The sequence below is a fragment of the Barbus barbus genome (assembly GCF_936440315.1).
Source record: "Barbus barbus genome assembly, chromosome: 47".
NCBI lineage: Eukaryota > Metazoa > Chordata > Actinopteri > Cypriniformes > Cyprinidae > Barbus > Barbus barbus.
Genome location: NC_136725.1, coordinates 24,827,318 through 24,828,413, shown reverse-complemented (window position 1 = coordinate 24,828,413; position 1,096 = coordinate 24,827,318). Strand labels below are relative to the sequence as shown.

The window sequence follows — 1,096 nt, the reverse complement described above, 5'->3', positions numbered from 1 at the left end:
AAGCCCTGTGTCAAATATTTTGTAACAAATTCAAACAAACAAACAATGCATTTTACAGTTTATATTTATTGAGGTTCTTTTAGAAATGCTGCTTGTGAGCGTCGCTGTACACATTACATGTTTGTGGTTGATTTACGTTAGTGTTCCTGCAGGACTCCAGTGAAATGACTTAGTTTAATGCTTGAGTTTTTCCCGGCGGATTAAAGGGCGAATCCAGCATGACTTCACCTGAAACACCTGCAGAACGCTCGTGAGGTTTCTGGTAGTGCAAATGTGCTTCTGGAGATAAAAACAAACACGCAGAGCCTAGTCCCTCGGGGTCCTCCACGCTCACAGTGCAGGTTAAAACAGAATCAGTCATTGGCCTGGAGGCGAGTAACTAAAGTCTGAATGATTGGCTGTGATCTTCAGTCCCTGATGTGTTTGATCACAGCACCTCGATGTCCCAGATCTGAGTGGCGCTGTGAAGCTCTCTCAGGATCAGATGATCTCTGTCAGCGCCGAATCCACCTGAGAGACACCAGACGCTCAGTTAGGAACACACTTAATTTTCAGTCTAGGAGTGTGCGATTTGTCTCATCTACAGTAACACCGTAATTGTTGTTTTAACCATATGCGAGCGGACATGATTGAGCATACGCAAAAAAACAAAAAGAGTCCAAAAGCATTTGCCCCTATAATATAAAGCTATGAAGGCAAAAGGTATTCCGGTGTAGGTTTTTATGTTCATAAAATGTGACCCTGGAGCACAAAACCAGTCATAAGGGTCAGTTTTTTTAAACTGAAATTTATCTGAAAGCTGAATAAATAATCTTTCCATTGATGTATGGTTTGTTATGATAATTTACAAAATATCTTCATGGAACATGATCTTAATATCCTAATGATTTTTGTGATAAAAGAGAAATGTATAATTTTGATCCATACAATGTATTGTTGTCTATTGCTACAGATATACCTGTGCTACTCATGACTGCTTTTGTGCTGCAGGGACACAGATGAAATAGTTCAGCAATATCAATACCACCTCCTGGTGGTTTTATTGTTATTTATCCATGACGGACCTAAACCAGTCATAAAAACACACTGAGCAAAA

The 1,096-nt window shown here is 39.7% G+C and overlaps 1 protein-coding gene across 1 annotated transcript in view; it reads right to left on the bottom strand.

Moving 5' to 3' along the window:
- Positions 1 to 48: 48 nt before the first annotated feature.
- The window catches only part of LOC306866204 (beta/gamma crystallin domain-containing protein 3), a 32,603-nt gene continuing 31,555 nt past the window's right edge, over positions 49 to 1,096 (bottom strand). Inside the window, exon 22 of the mRNA XM_079411296.1 lies at positions 49 to 510. Within this exon, the coding sequence (XP_079267422.1) occupies positions 428 to 510 (83 nt within the window). The 3' untranslated portion in view covers positions 49 to 427. The remainder of the gene's footprint in view (positions 511 to 1,096) is intronic.